The sequence below is a fragment of the Myotis brandtii genome, unplaced genomic scaffold (assembly GCF_000412655.1).
Source record: "Myotis brandtii unplaced genomic scaffold, ASM41265v1 scaffold266, whole genome shotgun sequence".
Classification (NCBI taxonomy): domain Eukaryota; kingdom Metazoa; phylum Chordata; class Mammalia; order Chiroptera; family Vespertilionidae; genus Myotis; species Myotis brandtii.
Genome location: NW_005360124.1, coordinates 6,976,364 through 6,997,229, shown reverse-complemented (window position 1 = coordinate 6,997,229; position 20,866 = coordinate 6,976,364). Strand labels below are relative to the sequence as shown.

General features: G+C 35.9%; 1 protein-coding gene across 1 annotated transcript in view; it reads left to right on the top strand.

Annotated features, from left to right (window-relative positions):
- Positions 1–20,866, top strand: part of VPS13A (vacuolar protein sorting 13 homolog A (S. cerevisiae)) — a 158,762-nt gene that overhangs the window by 108,939 nt on the left and 28,957 nt on the right. Inside the window, exons 46-54 of the mRNA XM_014541227.1 lie at positions 353–513; positions 5,832–5,935; positions 9,768–10,050; positions 13,030–13,425; positions 13,689–13,793; positions 13,903–14,049; positions 18,394–18,522; positions 18,907–19,040; positions 19,498–19,627. Coding sequence (XP_014396713.1) covers positions 353–513; positions 5,832–5,935; positions 9,768–10,050; positions 13,030–13,425; positions 13,689–13,793; positions 13,903–14,049; positions 18,394–18,522; positions 18,907–19,040; positions 19,498–19,627 — 1,589 coding nt within the window. The remainder of the gene's footprint in view (positions 1–352; positions 514–5,831; positions 5,936–9,767; positions 10,051–13,029; positions 13,426–13,688; positions 13,794–13,902; positions 14,050–18,393; positions 18,523–18,906; positions 19,041–19,497; positions 19,628–20,866) is intronic.

Genomic DNA, 20,866 nt, shown 5'->3' with positions numbered 1-20,866 from the left:
AAAAGGCTTATGAAACTTTTTTGTTCATAAGTGTTGTTGTCTTAGGTTAAACTACTGAATGAGATTTTTTTTTCAATTAAAACAATTTTTTTTATAAAGTCTTTTGAAGGTTTTAAATAAATGTGATGGAAATGCATTGTGGTTTCTTACAGTATCTCTTTGTATACATTATGTCCATACAAAAAACTACTCTTTGTATAATCCCTTTGTATAATCTTAAATCCAAAGACTTGAGTGACTATTTATTCATAACCTTAAGAAATCATCTGATGTTTCTGATGCTTAACATCTATTTAAAATTAACATATGATGATTTACAATAAAACTTTTCAAACATATATATTCAATTTAGCACCTGCTAACCACTCTACTGCTGATAAAATTCCCTTAACAAAAGTGGGACGACGACTGTACACTGTAAGGCACAGAGAATCTGGAGTTGAAAGATCTATTGTTTGTCAAATTGACGCAGTGGAAGGAAATAAGAAAGTAACAGTTCGCTCCCCAGTGCAGGTATGAAATGATAGTTTTTGGGGGTCATATGCATATTTGTGTGCCAATAAAAAACAAAAGTAAAATAAAGCAAATTGCTACCAAAAGCATACAAATTATAGTAGCAGTATAACTAATATCAAAAAGAAGAAACATTACCAGTAATTGTACTACTCTAATATGAGCAGTGATAGGAGTTTGTTCAATATACTTACAATTTTTGTATAAGACTATTTTGTAAAATCTTTTTATGGAGTATTTTGTAAAAAACTACAACTCATCAATATTTTGTTTGGGATCTTTATAGTATGTATATATCCTTTTGTTTAGCAAATATGGTGAGAGAAAATTTATATCTATAATAATAAAAGCGTAATATGCTAATTAGACCGGACGACCTTCTGGACGAAGCTGGGGCTGCGAAGGACGCCTGGGTCCCAGGTGCCTGCCAGCGGCTGGAGGGAAGCCTGGGTCCCGGTTGCCAGAGGGAAGCCAATGCTGGCAGCCAGGGCAAGGCAGGCCTACTCTTGCATGAATTTCGTGCATCGGGCCTCTAGTAGATTTAATGAGGTAAAATTGATGTACAATAAGTTGCATACACTTAAAGTTGAGTTTTACACAAAAATACACCTATAAGATCTTTATCATAGTCAAAGTAATTAACATATTTATCTCACCAAAATGTTTCTTCTCTCTCTACTTCCCCGTTCCCAGGCATGTTCTCATTGTATTTTAGTTACACAATATAGAATTTATGTAACTGAAATGGAGTACAGAATGGAGTCTTGCTTCTTTTACTAGGCATAATTTTGTATGTGTCAACTTTTATTATTAATGTTGTTATTGCAGTTGCATATTGTTGGGTAGTAATAGATATACCACATACCATTTTGTCTATGATATGAGGAAAGAGTTGAAGTTCACTTTTTTCCAATATGTCTGGCTAATAAGTTCCATCCAAGATGATTACTTTTCCATTAAATAGCTTTGACACTTTTGTCAAACATAAACTGACCGTATCTGTGTGGGTTTATTTCTGAATTCTCTATTCTGTTTTATTGCTCTGTTTATCTTCATGCTAATGCCACACTGTATTGATAATACTAGTACTTTACTCTGAATTTTGAAATCAGGTAGTACAAGTTGTGCCGCTTTGTTCTTTTCAGAGTTTGTTTGGGCTATTAGTCGTTTCCTTTTCCATTTTACTTTTAGACTCTGATTTTCAATTTTTATTCAAAATTTTGGATAAAGACGAAATTTTTGCATATTAATTTGATTCTTCATTGCTAGGGGAAGTACAGTTACTTTTTAATATGTACAGTTACTTTTTATATTAACTTGTGCAAACTTACTATTTGCACATTTTAGTTTTAGTGGCTTTTTAATATGTTTACTTATGGTGTCTTAAAGACATTTGTACTTTCTCCTTTCTAACCTAGATGCATATTATTTTATTTTTTTGCCTGTTGTGCTGGCCAGAACCTCCAGTTCAATTTGAATAGGAATCATGAAAGCAGACATTTTTGCTTTGTTCTCAATTTTAAGGGGAAAGTACCCACTGTTTTACCATTGAGTATGTTTTGAGGGATTTTGTTTTGTTTTGCCTTTTTTGTGTGTGTTGGTTGGTTGGTTTGTTTTGTAGTTACCCTTTCTCAGGTTGAAAATGCTCCCTTCTAATTTGGTGAGAATTTTTCTCATGATTTTGTCAAATTATTTTCTGTATTTATTGAGAGGATCTTTTTAAAAATATTGTTAATATGGTAAGTTATGTTAGTTGAGTTTTAATTGTTATCCTATATAATAAAAGGCTAATATGCAAATCAACCGAAGGGCAGAACAACCAGTCACTATGACTCGCACTGACCACCAGGGGGCAGATGCTTAACGCAGGATGTTTAAGTCAACCTTGCATTGCCAGTGTAAATCCCAGTTATTCATGAAGTATTATTAACCCTTTGATGCATTGTTAGTTTGATTTGCTAAACCCATGTTCATAGTTTTTGCATGTATGTTCATGAGGAATATTGGTGTAGAGTTTTCTTGTAACATTTTTCTTCTGTGAAGGTTTTTAAATATAGTTTCACTTTATTTTATGAGTAAGGGCCATTCAGAATATTTGTTACTTCTTAAGTGAACTCTTCTAGTAATTTTGTCTCTCTCATGAAATTTGTCCATGAATTGTTTCCATTTTTATTTCACTTTTATGTTTTAAGTTATTTTTACCAGGTATAGAAATACAGATTGATAGGTTAATTTTTTTTCATACTTTTAAGAAGTTATTCAATTGTTGACTGGATTACATTGTTTCTAACCAGAACTTGCTGTTATTTTTTATCTTTTTAAATTTTTATTTTATTGTTGACAGTATTACAGATGTCTCCCATTTTCTCCCTTTTTGCCCACTTCCATCCATTCCACTTCCATGCAAGGCCTTCCCCTGCTATTGTCTGTGTCCATGGGTTATGCATATATGCATAAATATTCTTTGGTTAATCTCTTCCTGGCTCCTCCCCCTAACCCTGATATTTTTTATCTTTCCTGTTTTAGAAAAGTGTTGATATTTTCTCTATATACATTTAATATTTTTGCCCTTTATCACTGTTTTTAAGTAATTTGGTTGTGATGAATCTTAGTGAAGTTTACTTTCTGTTTCTTGTACTTGGATTTAAGTATTTTGAATGTATGGATATATACTTTTATCAATTTTAAAAAGCTTTTTTTGTCATTTTTTTTCTTCAAATACTTTTTCTCTCTTTCCCCTCTCTTCACTTCTTCACTGACCATTATTAGTGTTTAAATCTGCCCCACAGCTCACTAATGCTCTATTCTTCTTTATTTTTTTAGTTTTTTCCCTGTGTTCATTTTGATAATTTCTATTGTTATGTCTTAAAGTTCAGTTTTCTTTTTCAATGTCCAATCTTTTCTCATTTACACCCAATGTATTTTTATCTCTAGAATTTCAATTTGCATTTTTATGTATATTTCCCATGTCCTTTATTCATACACTCAGTATTTCCCCTAACTTTGAACATGTTGAATATATATATATATAAAAGCTTAAGTGACCATTGCAACCGATTGGACAACCGAACAGGTTGCATGGGGCGACTAGGCCCGCAGGGGGGTTAGTGAGGGACGACCAAACAACTGAGCAGCAGATTGCGTGGGGTGACCAGGCCGGCAGGGGGATTAGTGGGGGTGATCAAATGACCAAGCAGCAGGCTGCGTGGGGCGACCAGGCGGGCAGTGGGGGGCAGTGAGGGGCGACCAGGTCAGCAGGGGGGCAGTTAGGGGTGATCAGGTCGGCTGGCACAGGTGGTTAGGGGTGAACAGGCTGGCAGGGGGGCCAGTTAGGGGTGATCAGGCAGGCAGGTTAGCAGTTAGGAGCCAGCGGTCCTGGATTATGAGAAGGATATCCGACTGCTGGTTTAGGCCTGAACCTTAGGATCGGGCCTAAACCAGCAGTCGGACATCCCCCAAGGGGTCCCGGATTGGAGAGGGTGCAGGCTGGGCTGAGGGGACTCCTGCCCCCCCCCCCCAATGCACAAATTTCATGCACCGGGCCTCTGTTAGTTACATAAATGTTGTAATGTCCTTGTCTACTAATTCTATCATGTGTATTATATCTGATTTGTTTCCTTTTATTTATTTATTTTTAAAATATATTTTTATTTATTTCAAAGAGGAAGGGAGAGGGAGGGAGAGAGAGAGAGATAGAAACATCAATGATGAGACAGAATCATCCATCGGCTGCCTTCTGCACACCCCACATTGGGGATTGAGCCTACAACCTGGGCATGTGTCCTAACCAAAAATCGAACCATGACCTCCTGGTTCATAGGTTGATGCTCAACCACTGAGCCACTCCAGCTGGGCTGTTTCCTTTTATTAATATTTATTTCATTAACATTTATATGTATCTATTTTTATTGGATACCTAAAATTGTGAATTTTACCTTGCTTGAAATATAATTAATATTTCTTTTTGTATTCTTGAACTTTATTCTCCAATATAGTTATGTTACTTGGAAAGTAATCCTCTCAGTCCTTATTTTTAAACTTTTTAGGTGGGATTCAAGCAGGCTTTTAGTTCAGGGCTAATTTTGTACCATTAGTAAGTCACTGCAACTAATACCTTCTGTACTAAACAAGGTCATTTGAAGAAAAAAATGACAAAAAAAGCTTTTTAAAGTTGATAAAAAGTATATATATCCATACATCCAAACAACTTTGGTTGGTGAGAAAAGAAACTATGTGTCAGCACCAGAAATTGTTCTGCCTGCCCTTTTTAGGTAGATCTTTACCAATCCTTAGAATCCCGAGATTTAAGAGTGTGCCCTACTCTCAAGACTTCAGTTCAGTACTGATTAGCACATTCACAGGAGTAAACTGTCTAAGGCAGGAGGGGGGGCACACCTGGCCCACGGGCCTTATAAGGCCTGCAAAATCATTTGGTCTGGGCCTGCCAAGGCATTAGGGGTGAGTTAATTAAATGTGTGACCAAATACAGCAGGCTAATTTTTAAGTTGATAAGTTTGTATGGCCTGCGAATGATGTTATAAATATCCAAATGGCCCTTGGCTGAAACAAGGTTTCCTCCTATGCCTTAGATAGTTTACTTAGCTCTGTTTGACTTCTCCTTTCTTACACAGTAGCTTCAAAACTATCCAGGCAGCAAGCTGGAGCAGTTTTAGGGCTTTTCTTGCTGGATTTTGTTTTTATTTTTATTTTCTCTGCTGCTGTCTAACCAGTGTCTGAAAATCATTGTTTAGTTTTTAGGTTGAGAAGGTATATCTGGTCCCTATTATTCCATTATGGCTGAAAGCATAAATTCCTTTTCTTTCATTTATGATTTATAATTAACTGTTTTTTAAGATGACTGTGGGGCTGTCCTTGTTGATTTTTAAAATTTCATTAAGTAGTTAAACATTAATTTTAAGTTTTATATAGGTATTTTTAGAAATCAAAATGTATTTCTATTTGTGACTAGGTGGAGCAAACAATATATATAAAAATAAAATATAGTGAATTTAAGACTCCATTTAATCTTAGTTTTCAGTATGATTTTTTTAAATTAGAGGATATTAGTAAGATATAGAAGGATAAGAAATTATTCTTAATAACCAGTTTGTTTTTATCTATCCAAAGATAAATATAACTGTTTGTAGGTTTATCTTCTATTTTTAGGATAATAATTACATGTTTACTTCTTTTCTTAATTATATAAGCAAGGTAAATATTGCTTTGATCTTTTGTTGGGGTGTTTATGTGGAATATATTTTAAATGTCTTTAGTTTATTGGATTAATGATACTAAATATTATTATTTTTCTTTCCTAGATTAGAAATCATTTCTCAATCCCACTTTCTGTTTATGAAGGGAATACTTTATTGGGAATGGCTTCACCTGGAAATGAATTTAACATACCATTAGCATCTTACCGGTGATTCTTTTTATCTACTTGTTTGCTCTACGTCTCTCATAGAGTTTTTAGTTTCTGATTTGGTAGGGATAGATATCTTTAAATTATCAAACTTTCATAAAATCTTTCCTGTTACTATCTGACCCTATATGACTTATATAAGTTTCAGGGCACTTAGGAGTGTTTTTAAAAGAAATATTATTTAATGTATTTATTTTATACCATATAAATTATTTATGCTTTACCAGTAAATGAAATTATTACATGCTTGCAATATAGCCATTATAACCATAATCTTCTATGGGGTGGGCAAAAGTAGGTTTACAGTTTTGAGAATGCAAAATACAGAGTTCATTCTTACATTATTACTTATTAATTATTGTATTACTTTTCATATGAACAACTATAAACCTACTTTTGCCCCACTTTGTATATTCACAACTTTAAAAAAATATCTAATTGTGTATAATTGGTGGTTTCTGGATTTACATATACTGTTATGAAGTGATTTTTACTTTTTAAAGGTTTCTAATAAACTTTTTTTGGAATTCCTTTAGAAAACAAAATATTGCACATTTATCTGTTGATTATTTTAGAATTTTAATCAGTTTTAAATATTTAAAGTAACTTGACTAAACTTGATGTAAAATCTTATATTAAGAAAGGATATATTAAAATTGTAACAGAATACTAATGATGGGCTAGTTTCATAATTATAGGTTTAATATCATAACAAACAAGTATTATTGTTCAGGATATTTAATTTGGAATTGAAAATTTAAAGCAAGGAAAAATGGAGATTTTGGAAAATAAATCCTTCCTCAGAATAAGCATCATGGTTGTCTAAGTTGCTATTCAGAACACATACTAGACATGGACACTTAGACCTATGCTACAGAAGGACGGAAACAAAATTACAAGCAGTTTAAATATCCCCTCCCTCTGTTCATCCTGACCCATGCCTAGGAGTTCAAGACTGGATCACTAATGTTTAGAAGACAATCTAGCAGTTTTAGACACATATTTTCAGGTATTAGACCTGCTCACCCTAATAAACGTTCTATTGTTTAGACCTTCTGACCATAATGAGTATTTTATTACTTAATTTGAACTTGCTGAGGGAAAAAAATTATATATTATTCAGAGAACAACAATAAAATAATTGTTTACAGTACCTGACCATGTTCTAGAGAGGATTATAGGTGGATTACAAGACTTAAGATAACATGTAAGGTATGTTTAAAAATTTCTATGAAGAACCTTAAATTCATTTTGTTTTTGGATAATATTAATGGCACTATGTTTTATTTTTAAAAAATTAGTATTACATTTTGTGACTATTTGTAGAAAAATTAAGCCATTAGATATCTTTATACCTTTTTGTTTAAAGCTAAATATTAATTTGTTACATGGAAGTTAAATCAATATTTACTAGAATCATTAGTAATTAACCAGCTTGGATTTCACATTAGGTACTCTCCTATTCCAATGCTTAGACATGGGTATACTTACATTTAAGATATGAGCTGTTAAATTAACAAATAGCTATCTTTAATTGTGGAATTTACATATGCTTATCCTTAAATTTAATTCATTTAACAGTTATTTATCAAGTCTTTTTATTGTGTATACGGCACTGCTGTAGGATAACAAGATGAATTAGCCTGGCTATTCCCCTTGGGAGATTGATATATTATGTAAATACAGAAGTAGAAAATGATGGGTTGTAGAGAGTTACAGAAAGACTTATTGTTTCAGAAAACTATGAAAAACAAAGAAGAGATTACCTAGATGAATTATAGGTAAAATATAATAATGTGGAGATTAGTGGAGAAGGACAATCTTTTTTAAAAATATATTTTATTGATTTTTTACAGAGAGGAAGGGAGAGGGATAGAGAGTTAGAAACATTGATGAGAGAGAAACATCCATCAGCTGCCTCCTGCACACCTCCTACCGGGGATGTACCTGCAACCAAGGTACATGCCCTTGACCGGAACCGAACCTGGGACCTTTCAGTCCACAGGCCAACACTCTATCCACTGAGCCAAACTGGTCAGGGTGAGAAGGACAATCTTAAGTGCAAGGAATTACATGAACAAAGATAAGGAGACATGAAAACAAAGGCTTTGTATAGGTCTATAAAGAATAGTTGGGATATGATTGGAGTGTAGTGTGCAAGTTGGAAGATTAAATTTGAAAGATAGTTTTAAGTTCACATTGAGGTAGTTGCTCCTTCATTTTCTTGCACCCATTTATATACATTTTATCTTCATCTGTAATGTCATCTGTTTCTTCCTTTCCCTCTAAGAACATTTGGCGTTCTTCCATTGTAAAACCATTCACTTCATCAATTCTTCTCATCCAGAACCTCTTGCCACTGAACATCTTTCTCTCATGTTTTCTCTTCATTTATTTCTTAGACTTTTCTTTAAACTTTCATATTTCTCTACTTCAAGTGTTTTCTTCAGAACAAAGATTTTTGGGAAAATTGTCACTTCTGCAGAATACTCTGCAGCCACCCTAGAAAAAGTTATGTGTGTAGAGTAGAAGGAAGTGTCTAATATTATTTCAGAGTCCAGAGTGCCAGTAGTTGGAAGTTCCTGGAAAAGAACACAGAGAAGTGGATATGGAGGGCTCAGAATTTAGTCTAGCAAGTTTAGGGCACCATTAGACATCATTACAGAAATATGTGTAGATATTAAGAATTTTAGGACTAAAGCTTAACCCTTTGCGGTCCAATTTTATTTTTGGAATTCAAACAGTCTGGTCCAAATTAATTGACAGGATTGAATGTTGAACCGGTTTGCGGTATGGACCTCAGCCTCGACATTGGACCTGCTCCTAGCGCCTGGTCTGTTGAGTCAGCCTTGACGTTGGACCTGCTACTAGCGCCTGGTCTGTCGAGTCAGCCTCGATGTTGGACCGAAAAGGGTTAAGAAAATAATTAGGTCTAGAGATAGTACTGACAGTCATTCATCTGTAAGGAATAGTGTCACCATAATTGATCAGTTTTACAAGTACAAAAACATTTCTTAAGTATTTATACGTGGACACAGCTTAGGTTTAAAAAATTGTTAAAACTAAAATGTACCTTAAATGTAAACAAAGACAGTGATATTTAAATTTGTGAATTAATCATATGTGATGCCTATTGATTTTGTCACTATCTTCTTGTAACCACTTCTGCAACTATGCCCAACATTTTAATAAAATTAAGTATCTATTGATAGTTTTAATTTCATTAATCTTGAAAAACTGGTGATTTTTTCAATAGAAATAATTTTTTAGTTCATGAAATTATTCATGACATTTACTTCCTATTAGGACCACATATCCAGGAAAGACAACTTCTTTAAGTTAAATGTACAAGTCAAAGATAGTTATATATGTTTGCTTTACATATGTGACCTATATGATTATGTATTTTCTGTAAGAAACCAGTTATTTTGTAAACATACTTTTTACAATTTATTTTTTAATTACAGTTGACATATATTAGTTTCATGTATACAACATAGTGATTAGACACTTATATACCTTACAAAGTGATCACTCTAGTAAGTTTAGTACCCATATGACACAATATATGGTTAATTGTAAACACACATTTAAGATAGTAAGTTTATAAGATAAATATTCTTTTAAAAGCTAAATAACTATTAATTTCCTGAAAGTTAAGATGAAGATATTTATCTATTGTCTATCTTACCTATTTCTAAGAATGTGAAAATATAAAAATATATTACAATAGTATGGAGGGAGATGATTTCACTGTTCTAAAGCTATAATCATATAATTTAATGTTTTCTTTTAAAGGATTTCAACACATCTTTTTTAATGTTTTATGCAGATCACTCCTTTTTCTGAAGCCAGAAGATGAGGACTATCAAATGTGTGAAGCAATTGACTTTGAAGAAATTATAAAAAATGAAGGCTCTTCTCTAAAGAGGCAATGTAGACCTATAAACCCGTCTAAGAAACCATTTATTATTAATATTGTCCCAGAAAAAGATAATTTGACATCTCTGTCAGTATATTCAGAAGATGGTTGGGACTTACCATACATAATGCATTTGTGGCCACCTATCCTACTCCGAAATCTTCTTCCTTACAAAATTGTTTATTATATAGAGGTATTCTGGAATTTTATTAAATATCTTTGTGTCTATGGTTTTGGTACTGGGGATAGGTAATACTATTTGGTAATACTCAAATGGAAAATAAATGTTTAATCATGCTGTGTAAAAATAGGATTTAAAAAATATTTTCCATTGATTCACCTTTGAAATTTGACTACTAAGTCGAATATAAATTACCTACACAAATGTGATATGTCATTTAGAAAATAGAGATGATAGAAATTGCCTAGACTCACATCATCTGAAGGTAGCTCTTCAGATGAAAACATTGCAGTTTTAGAATATATATTTTTCTATATTTTCTAAGCATGTACATTTCATATGTCATACATTTAAAATATGGATTCTAACTTTTGAAACAAGTATGAGAATTAGTATTAAATAATATTTAAGTACTAGACTTAAGTGGAAAAATGCTTCTACATTATATTATTCTGATAATAGGTCTCTAAAAGGATTTTATGCCCTATAATGATGCTTTTTCTTTTAAATATTCTGTTTTAACAAATTATGTCTGATTTCATCAGGATTTTAATATTACATTTGCCATGCCTATCAAATATAAGAAATATCTTCATTGTAATTTATTAATTATTGTTTTGGTCATAGTGTATTAATTATTAATTATTGGTATTTACTATATGTATACACTTCTTTGATAATTTTTTTGGAGGGTGAAGTTAACATCTATGGTTTAAGAATATCTGTTTTTCTTTATATTTGGCAGATGTTCTAGTGGTTAAGAATTTGCACTTTGCTTTCAGGTAGATCGGAGATTTAATCCTAGCTCTATTACTTACTAACTTTAGGCAAGTTATATTGTCTTTCTGAATCATTTATCCTAATTTATGAAAGGGGGATAGTAATAAATCTTGCATGATTGGGATATGGGGAAATCAAACTAGATGATATATATAAAGGATTTAGCACAGTGCCTTGTAGGTACATGATTGCCGTTCATTTACCTCTCTAACAGCACCACCACTACTATTCTATTTTGTGGATATTAACATGCCAGGTGTCAATAACTTAAATTACTTTTACTTTAACTAATTTAAAATCTTAAGATGAAGAGATTCCTGTGTTATAACAACAGGAGGGAACCAAGTTAGAGATGCTAGACAATCTGGTGAATTATCCAGGCATACTATCTATCTATGTTCCATTCTCATAGGACTTTTAATTTGATGCTTTTAGGGATCACATTCTGTTTGCTAGCTCCCAATGGATATGACCAATTTTTAGAAAGACAGGTTAGCTGTGGTATGAAGAAGGGATTAAAGGAGACAAGAGCAGTTAGGAGACTTAAAATGAGAGGACACAGTGGCAGGAACTAAGGTAATGAAAGTGGGGGTGAAGAGAAATGAATGGTTTTGCGAGATGCATAAGATATAATACTATAAACAACTAGAGGCCCGGTGCATGAATTCGTGCATGGGTGGGGTCCAGCTGGCCCACCCTGATCGGGGCCGATCAGGCCAGGCCAGCTGGGAGGAGGAGCCATGGGCAGTTGGCAGGCTGGTCCCGCCCCCGATTGGGGGGGGGACACAATCAGGGATGGGGCCAGCCAAGGGGAGGGGCTCCGAGAGGTTGGAAGGCCGACCCTGCTCCCTGGTTGAATTCTGGTCGAACTCCCAGTCGAGGGGACAATTTGCATATTACCCTTTTATTATCTACTAGAGGCTTGGTGCAAAAAATTCATGCACGGGTGGGGGGGGGTCCCCTCAGCCCAGGCTGCACCCTCTCCAATCCGGGACCCCTCTCGCAATCCAGAACCACTGGCTCCTAACTGCTCACCTACCTGCCTGCTTGATGTCCCCTGCTGGCTTGATTGCCCCTAACTGCTCTCCCCTACCAACCTGATCCCCCTAACTGCTCTCAGCTGCTGGCCTGATCCCCCTAACTGCCTATCTGCTCTCCCCTCCTGGCTTGATCCCCCTAACGGCCTAACTGCTATCTTCTCCCTTCTTCCGCAGTGCCGGCCTTCTCCCTTCTGCCTTCTCGCGCCTGCTGGCCTTCTCCCTTCTCCTGCGGCGCCAACCTTCTCACCTCCTCTCTTCTCCCGCGGCACCACCTTCTCCTTCTGCCTTCTCCCTTCTCCCTTCTGTGTCGCCTTCTCCCATGGCCTCTGCAAAAGGGACCATGGTGCTGGATCAGCCCTCACAGCTGCCATGGCTGCTGGCCCTCGGCCTTGCAGCCTCTGTGGCTTTGTCGGGAAGGACCTCTGAAAGACCTCTGGTCTAATTAGCATACTACCCTTTTATTAGTATAGATAATAATAAAAGCATAATATGCTAATTAGATGGGACAGCTGAACGACCTTCCGGACAAAGCCTGGGCTGCGAGGCTTGAGGCAAGCTGCTGCGGCTGCGAGGGCCAAACCCCTTGTACAAATTTCATGCATTGGGCCTCTACTATAGGATAATTGGAAATGGGTGATGAAGGATTGTTAACAATCAAGAATGGGACTTATTTTGGATTATTATCTCTTTTCTCATGCATTTTTCATAATTTTTTAGTTTTCAAAACTAAAATGACTAATGGATAAGATTTCATCTCTTCTCATGCATTTTCCATCATTTTTTAGCTTTCAAAACTAAAATTACTAATGGATAAGATTTTTAAAATGTTTTACTAGTTATATGTATTATAATGTTTACTAGTTCCATTAGAGTTTTACATTATATTACTTAGTTTTATCCTAACAATAGTCCTTTGAAGTTGATCATTTAGACCATTTTTGAAATATGATAGCTCATATCTCGAATAATTTACCCACAGACTTGGAGGAAATGTGAAAGTTTACATAGTTGGCAGAGTTAGAACTTGAATATAAGTCTTCTAACTTGTTCAGACAGAAGTATGTTTCAAAAGCAGTTCGTATAACATTTGAAATCCTTAAATAGAATTTTTGGCATATTTATCTGAGACATTAAAAAATTTACTATATTTACTATATTTTGTTTATTACAGGGGAATGAACATAGAGTTTTTACTCTAAATGAAGGCTCTTCTGCCCATATTTGTACCGTACAATTGGATAAAGCAATACTACATTTAAAATTACTTGACTATCTTAATCAAGATTGGAAAAGTGAATATCATATAAAACCTAATCAACAAGATATTAGTTTCATCAGTTTTACCTGTGTTACAGAAATGGAAAAGACTGATTTAGATATTGCTATCCATGTGACTTATAATCCTGGCCAGACAGTTGTGGCATTTCATAGCCCTTACTGGATGGTCAATAAAACTGGTCGAATGTTACAGTATAAAGCAGATGGAATTCATCGAAAGCATCCACCTACTTATAAAATGCCAGTTCTCTTTTCTTTTCAGCCAAAGCACTTTTTTAATAACAATAAGGTACGTAAAGTTTTTAAACTTTTTTTTTTTTAGCTATTTATCACTCCTTTTTAGATTTTAGAATTTTGAAGAATAAAATAATATGAAACAGGTAGAAATAACATTTGTTAAATATTTGAGGTTATAAAGATTAGAATTTTGTGTTGGGAAAGGTTTAGTGCATTAACAGTACAGTATTTATGCTAAGAAGCAAAATGTATAAATTTAGGTTGGAATTTTTAAAGGTACTAATGTTGTAATATCTTTGAAATATTTTTTCCTAGGTTCAGCTTATGATAACTGATAGTGAATTGTCAGATCAGTTTTCAATTGATACTGTTGGTAGTCATGGAGCTGTTAAATGTAAAGGCATGAAAATGGAGTATCAAGTGAGTTCATTCTCTGCTCATCAAGAAATTTTTATTTAAACTGTGTCTATTGACTACTTAATTTTTAAGGATGTTATGATAATGTAATAATTAATATGTTTTTCCTTAGGTTGGTGTCATTATAGACCTCAGCAGTTTTAACATTACCAGAATTGTGACATTTACCCCTTTTTATATGATCGAAAACAAAAGCAAGTATCATATATCAGTGGCTGAAGAGGGGAGTGATAAATGGCTCTCTCTCGATTTGGAGCAGGTGGGTAGATGGATTTCAATAATTTAGCTCTTAGAATTTCATTTTTCCTGGAAGTTAGATAACTGAAATTACTATGTAATGTTTTATCTTTCCATTCCCCCAATTTTATTTGTTTCATAATCATTTATTGAGTATTTGTACCAAGCCCTAGATATTTAATTATTAAAATTCAGAACTTGCCATCGAGAAATACATTTCTTGATAAGGGAGGTAGACATTTAGCAATTACTAACCAAATGGAGTCAAATAGAGCAGTAGAAGACTAGATAAGGTATTAATGCAGGAAAGAGAAGGAAATGATTTATTCTCTTCAGGAAGCTGTTAGGGCTGCCTTTAAAGAATAGATTAAGCCCGTCATTTTAAGAAGGTGGTAGTGACTTAGGAGTAAAATATTTCTATTACTCCATCTTTAGCTGTTAAACCTCTACATAAGAGCTGTCTGAAGGACTGCCAGAGGGTGATAGAATATTTTACTTTTGAAGAAATTTTATTCAAATATGTTAGGATTATAAGAGAAGTGTTTGCTATTTTTATTCATTATTCTATCTTGCTTTTAAGCCATCCTTCTTGAGTCATTCTGGTTGAGCTACTTCCTTTAGAATTTGCTTTGTGCTGGTTCTGGAGGAAAGTACCATCAGTGGGTGTTTACCCATAAAGTTTTTATCATCATCTTTCTTTTATGATGCCTTTTCTTGATAATTCTATTTTTTCTCAGCATGTTGTATATTTTACTCCACTGTTTTTTGGCTTCCATTTTTGTTGAAAATTTGGCTGTGGTTCTGTCATTTCTTTGGAGGTCATCTTTCTTTTCTCCTTAGCTGCCTTCAGTCTTCTCTTTGTGTTTGATATTTTGCAGTCATACTATTTGTCTACATGTGGGTTCCTTTTATATATACTGCCTCATATGCCTTACTGCTAGATCTGTGGGGTAACGATTTTTCATACTTTCTATAAAATTTGCAACTATTGTCTCTTTAAGTATTCTCCTGTTCATCCATTTTCTCCTTCTGAGCCTTTACTCAGACATATCCTAGACTTTCATATTCTATTTTCTCTGTCTCTTAATATCTTTTTTTCTATTTGTATAACTTTCTGTGTTATAATCTGGATAAATTCTACATATATTTTCCGTAATTTTTTACTTTTACTATGTCTAAACTGTTATTTAAACCTTCACCTGAGTTTTTTATTTGTATTTCTCATTCCCAGAAGCTCCACTTTTTTCAAGGCTGCCTGTTAATTCATTCTTTTAGCAAATACTTATTGTGTACTCCTATGTGCCTTGCGATAGTTACATCTGCTAATGAAACCACAAGTCCCAGTCTTTGTATAATTTATATTTTAATGGAGTTGTAGGGAAACATTAAATGAATAATACCATGATCAATTAGTAAAATATATAATATGTTTAAAGGTGACAGGGGAATAGAAATAAGACAGGTAAAGGAGTATTAAGAGTTATAATGAATACCCTGGCCGGTGTGCTCAGTTGTTAGAAAATCACCCAATGGACCAAGGTTCTTGGGTTCAATTCCCAGTCAATGGCATGTACCTGGGTTGTAGGTTTGATCCCTAGCCCTACCTTGGGACAGGTATGAGAGGCAACCAATCAATGTGTCTCTCTCGCATTGATTATTTTCTCCCTCTCTCTTTTTCTATCTCCTTTACCCTCCCTCCCTTCCACTCTCTCTAAAAAAAAAAGAAAGAAAACATTAGTGGAAAAAATATTCTCAGGTGAGGATTAAAAATAAAGTCACAGCGAAAAAGGGTGAGCAATAATTTTGCATAAGGTGGTCAAGGATAGGACTTATTGAGGTCACATTTGAAAGACTTGGAGGAATTGTGAGAATTAGCAATTGTTAGGAGCTCAGCTGAGCTGGAGCTAAGCAGCCAGGTATTGGAGTAGCTGATTAAGACAACAAACCAAAATGAACATAGTCAAACCTTTAATCAATCGCTTACTGAGATTGTATAAGCAAGAAGCTAAACTGGAGAAAGCCCCAACTCCCCTGTTCCATTTTTCCTATGGAACAGCATTGGTCAGGCAGGGGTCAGGTGGATCAGCAAGACACTAGGGTTGTGTCACAATCGGAGGAGCCCTGAACAAAAGGCTTTTACAGTTTTATGGACCTGTAAGATGGGGGTGAACAAGGGGAAAGGCTCGGAGTGGAAAAATCCTGAGCACTGAGTCAGAATAGAGAATATGTGTCTTCAGGGTTCCCCTTCTCACCTTGATAAAGAGGTTTTGCATAGGTTCCTAAGGAAGGCCTATGCCAAGGGCACTACAAAAAAGCCTCTGAATAAAGGTGCCTGGGGTAGGAATGCAGATATGTGTAAGAGCTTGGCTGGAGGTAGGGCTGAGTCCTTGACAATGCAATAAGCTGGCTGTGCACCTGGTCTTGTGTGGGAGGACAGCTTTTCCCTGTGAGGCCTGCCAGATTAAAAAAAAAATCACCTTTGTCATTAACTATATTCTGACCTGAAAATTACACGTAGCTTTTTAGCCAGGAGCTGGCCACTTCAGCAATGTGGGTATCTGGAAAAGAGCATTAGTGACAGAAGGATCAGCCAGGGTAGGTGCCCCAAGGTGGGAGAATATTTGGCATGTTTGAGGGAAAGCGAAGTGGCCAGTAGTACTGGAAGAAGGAAAAGTAGCAGAGGACAAGGTATAACGGTGATAAAGGGTAATTGTGCAGAACTTTCTGAGCCATTGCAAGGATTTATCTTTTGCTCTGAGTGAAATGGAGAACTGTTGGAGGGTTTTGAATAGTTAAACATAGTATGCTTTCAATAAATATTTGTTAAATAAATATAGTATTTATTCTTGTAAATGTTTCATGTGGGTTCTTGGCTTGTTGGATATAGAACTGTCTATGTATCTAATTGAAGAGATTAAAGCGGTAGCTTTGTTTTGCTTTATAGGTTTTCTAGGTATAACTTTTTCCATACTTTTATTTACAGCAGTTCTATGTCTCGATTTATGTGTCTATTGCCAGTAACATTATTGGGTCTTATCTTTTTAAAAACACATTCTATAGCCCATGTCTTTCGACAGTTAGTGTATATTTATATTAATTTTGATCACAACTGCATAACAACTTTTTTTTTAAAGAGAGATCTTGTCTTATTTTCAATTTCCCCTGTCTTAAGATATCTTTTCTTTGCTAGTTTAAAAGTCTTATATTTTAATTTTGGCTTATCGTGGCCAACCTTACCATAAGATTTATACTCATGATTATTACCTATATAGATTTGTTTAACTTATCTACATCTCTGTTTTCCCACTACAAAAGACAAGTACTTTCCTACTTTCTCTAGTCTCAAGAGGTGGAGCATACAATATTTTTAAAAGATATGCAGCATATCTTTTAAAGCATAAAAACATTTTTTAAGGCAAGGCTACCAGAAGGTAGCAGGCTAGGGGAGTTGAGAGAGCATATCAGTGCCTCAGGGGAAGTAGACTTGGATTAGCATTGCTGCTCTTTTAATTCTTCCAGGTAAGTGTCTGCTAGGTGGCAGGAAATCCTGAGGGGCACCTTTTAAGCCTCTACAGCCTTAACCATGTTCCATCTAGTTCTGTTAATCACCTTTTATGGTTGAATAAAACTGACTCTAACATGTCAGTTCTGCTACATTTTCCCAGGTCATGTGATAATCAAATATCACACATGAACAGTCTCACTGAAATACATGACGTCTCCAGTCTGGCTGGGGCTTACAGACAGTTTGCATCTCCATTCCTCTCCGTTTAGTTCTTTTTGTTTCCAGCTCCTGCTAATCCAGTCTTCTTTCTGGGTACACTAACTGTCTCCTATTCTTTCAGTTTGGTTTTCAAATCACCGATATCCAGGTAGTTTTTAATTTTCTGAGCCTGTTTCCTGTTCTGAACTTTGAATATATCTTTTACTTTTGTACCCTTGTTTGACTTCCCTGAGTCAACATTTGGGTGTACTTTGACTACTGCTTAATTACCAAGTGTTGCCCACAACTGACTGTGATTTTCAGTAACTGATCACTTGCTTCCCTTGTGCTCTCTGCTCAGCTTGTTGATTTTTCAAACCCTTCTCTAGATCTGGACCACATTAAAATTTCTGCTTATCATAGCTTTTCAGCTTACTACCCATTACTGCTTGTTTTCACACTGTCCACAAGTGGCAACCCATCTCTAAGTAGGCAGTTTATAACTGTTTAGGTAAATAACCCAGTAACCAGAGCACTGTTGAAAGAGATTTATTTTCATTTTATTTTGTTTACTCTGATGGATTTATTAAAATGATAAAGGTCTTTATGGTACAATATATTGTAGGTTCTGAAAAAAATAAATATATGTAATATATGTTTTAGTGTATTCCCTTTTGGCCTGAGGATGCTTCAAATAAACTTCTTATTCAAGTTGAAAGAAGTAGAGGCCCTCCCCAAAAGATACATTTTAACAAGCAAGAAAATTGTATTTTATTGCGTCTGGATAATGAGGTAATTAATTTGTGTGTGTGTGTGTGTGTGTGTGTGTGTGTGTGTGATGAGTTAATGTTACTAGTATTTAATTTTTTTGTATCAAATAATTTTCTCATGGTTTTTTTCCCTTTCACCAAAAATGAACAAAGATTTCTTTTTTGCGAGGGAAAAAAGTACTAAAGGGAAACAGTCATAAAACAATTTTGTTATACAGAGTTAGTAGAAGTGCCTAGAATATACATCTGGAATTTGACCCATCTATATATAATGATTGAGAGTATGGTTTCCCAGACATGCCATATAAAATAAAAATATGTTATGAAAAATTTTGTTATTAAGTGTTGTTAGTTAATATTCTTTGAAAAATGATCACATTAGAGAATATTTTCTCTTTTTTTATAGCTTGGCGGTATTATAGCAGAAGTTAATTTGGCTGAGCATTCTACAGTTATTACATTTTCAGATTATCATGATGGAGCAGCTACATTCCTATTAATAAATCACACTAAGAATGACATTATTGAATATAAGCAAAGGTAAGAAGAGGATCACTAATACAGTATCCCCTGATTTGAGCAAAGTCTAGGTGATGAGACACTGACTTTATGATGATTTCTTTTTTTAAATTAAATATATTTTTATTGATTTCAGAGAGGAAGAGAGAGATAGAAACATCAATTATGAGAGAGAATCATTGATCAGCTGCCTCCTGCACATCCCCTACTGGGGATCGAACCATGACCAGGGATCGAACCATGACCTTCTGGTTCATAGATTTATGCTCAACCACTGAGTCACACCAGCTGGGCTATTCTCATTGTTTTCTTAGAAAACCTCTTTTCCATTATATAAGGAAAAACTTTCAGTCTACTTTTAATCAGAAATATTATAAATCTCAATTAATTGACTTGGAATTACTGAACTGTATTATTTTGGGTTCTTTATTCATTTTCTTACACTTAATTTAATGCCTATTTTTACTATTTGTGCCAGTTCTCTCAGTGAAATAGAAGACTCTCTCCCTCCTGGAAAAGCAGTATTTTATACATGGGCCGATCCAGTGGGCTCTAGAAAGCTGAAGTGGAGTTGTGGGAAAAGCCACGGTGAAGTAACACAAAAAGATGTATGTTTTGGGCTGATTATCATGATGTCCTCAGCAGCATTTTTTTGTTTTTTAAATAGTATTCTCTTTGAGCCTTACTAGTTTTAAGGCATGTTTATGTCTGCACTACTAAAATAAACTGACAAAGATTTAAAAAGTATTCAAACTTTAACTTAACCAAAAATGTTTAAAACTTGAAGTAGTCTTATTTTGCCTACATCATTATTTGCTTCCATCCTATATAATAAAAGGGTAATATGCAAATTGACCCTAACAGCGGAATGACCAGGAACGACCGGTCACTATGATGTGCACTGACCATCAGGAGGCAGATGCTCAATGCAGGAGCTACCCCCTGGTGGTCAGTGTGCTCCCACAGGAGGAGCTCCGCTCAGCCACAAGGCAGGCTGACAGCTGCAAGCACAGCAGCAGTGGCGGGAGCCTATCCCACCTCCTCGGCAGTGCTAAGGATGTCCGACTGACAGCTTAGTCCCATTCCTTTTGGGGAGCGGGCCTAAGCCGTCAGTCGGACATCCTCTGAGGGCTCCCGGGCTGCCAGAGGGATATCTGACTGCCAGCTTAGGCCCGATCCCCCCAGGGAGCAGGCCTAAGCTGGCAGGTGGACATCCCCCGAGGGTTCCCGGACTGCAAGAAGACACAGGCCGGGCTGAGGGACACCCCCCCCAACCAGTGCATGAATTTTCATGCACTGGACCTCTAGTCGTATATAATAAATAGGTAATGTGCAAGTTGAACATCACTCCAACACATAAGATGGCCGCCCCCATGTGGTCAAAGATGGCTGCCACAAGATGGCTGGCAGGGGAGGGCAGTTGTGGGCGATCAGGCCAACAGGGGAGAATAGTTGGGGGGGACCCAGGCCTGCAGGGGAGGGCAATTGGGAGGGACAAGGCCTGCAAGGGAGGGCATCTGGGGGTGACCAGGCCTGCAAGGGAGGGCAGTTGGGGGTGACCAGGCCGGCAGGGGAGGGCAGTTAGGGGCAATCGGGCCGGCTGGGAGGGCATTTAGGGTCAACTAGGCTGGCAAGGGAGGGAAGTTAGGGGTGACTGGGCCAGCAGGAAGGGCAGTTGGGGGTCACCAGGCCTGCAGGGGAAGACAGGGGTGACCAGGCCGGCAGGGGAGGGTAGTTAGGGGCAACCAGGCTGGCAGGGGAGGGCAGTTAGGGGTGACCAGGCTGGCAAGGGTGGGCAGTTAAGGGTGACCGGGCCAGCAGGGGAGGGCAGTTAGGGGCAATCGGGC